Source organism: Priapulus caudatus, unplaced genomic scaffold (assembly GCF_000485595.1).
Source record: "Priapulus caudatus unplaced genomic scaffold, Priapulus_caudatus-5.0.1 Scaffold945, whole genome shotgun sequence".
NCBI lineage: Eukaryota > Metazoa > Priapulida > Priapulimorpha > Priapulimorphida > Priapulidae > Priapulus > Priapulus caudatus.
Window position 1 is genome coordinate 118,983 of NW_014578006.1, and position 949 is coordinate 119,931.

General features: G+C 61.7%; 1 protein-coding gene across 1 annotated transcript in view; it reads right to left on the reverse strand.

The window, feature by feature from the left end:
• Positions 1–671, reverse strand: part of LOC106814561 (E3 ubiquitin-protein ligase UBR4-like) — a gene marked incomplete at its 5' end in the record, with an annotated part of 3,150 nt that extends 2,479 nt beyond the window's left edge. Inside the window, one exon of the mRNA XM_014818893.1 lies at positions 434–671. Coding sequence (XP_014674379.1) covers positions 434–671 — 238 coding nt within the window. The remainder of the gene's footprint in view (positions 1–433) is intronic.
• Between the last annotated feature and the right edge of the window lie 278 nt (positions 672–949).

Genomic DNA, 949 nt, shown 5'->3' on the forward strand with positions numbered 1-949 from the left:
CGCTCCCTCCCTCACTCCCTCCCTCGCTCCCTCCCTCACTCCCTCCCTCGCTCCCTCGCGTACCGTTCTGTTCTACGGAGTCTATGTTGCTGTGCTCGCTCTCAGAGCTCTGGCTGCCTGCCTGCTCCCTCGCTCCCTCGCTCCCTCGCTCCCTCGCTCGCTCCCTCCCTCCCTCCCTCGCTCCCTCGCGTACCGTTCTGTTCTACGGAGTCTATGTTGCTGTGCTCGCTCTCAGAGCTCTGGCTGCCCGCTTGCTCCCTCGCTCCCTCGCTCCCTCCCTCCCTCCCTCCCTCCCTCCCTCCCTCCCTCGCGTACCGTTCTGTTCTACGGAGTCTATGTTGCTGTGCTCGCTCTCAGAGCTCTGGCTGCCTGCCTGCTCCCTCGCTCGCTCCCTCCCTCCCAACCTCGCTCCCTCCCTCGCTCCCTCGCGTACCGTTCTGTTCTACGGAGTCTATGTTGCTGTGCTCGCTCTCAGAGCTCTGGCTGCCCGCTTGCTCCGCGGGCGACGTGCGCAGCGTCGAGCCGTCCGTCGCTGCGGTGCTGCCCTCGTCGTCGTCGCTGCCGGCCGCCGACGCCGTCGTGTCCGAATAATGGCCGCCCTCGGACAGGTGACCGCTCGCCTGCGATTGCGAGGAGAGGGAGAGCGACTCCGCGCCTGCCTGCTGACCGGCCTGTGTGGGACACGAGGTCAGCATGAGGTCATTATGAGGTCAGCACAAATTCACTATAAGGACAACTCGAGGTTGACATGAGGTCAATACGAGATCAGCATGAAATCAATATGAGGTCGACATGAGGTCAGCAGGAGGTCAGCGTGAAATCAATATGAGGTTGACATGAGGTCAGCAGGAGGTCAGCGTGAAATCAATATGAGGTTGACATGAGGTCAGCAGGAGGTCAGCGTGAAATCAATACGAGGTTGACATGAGGTCAGCAGGAGGTCAGCGTG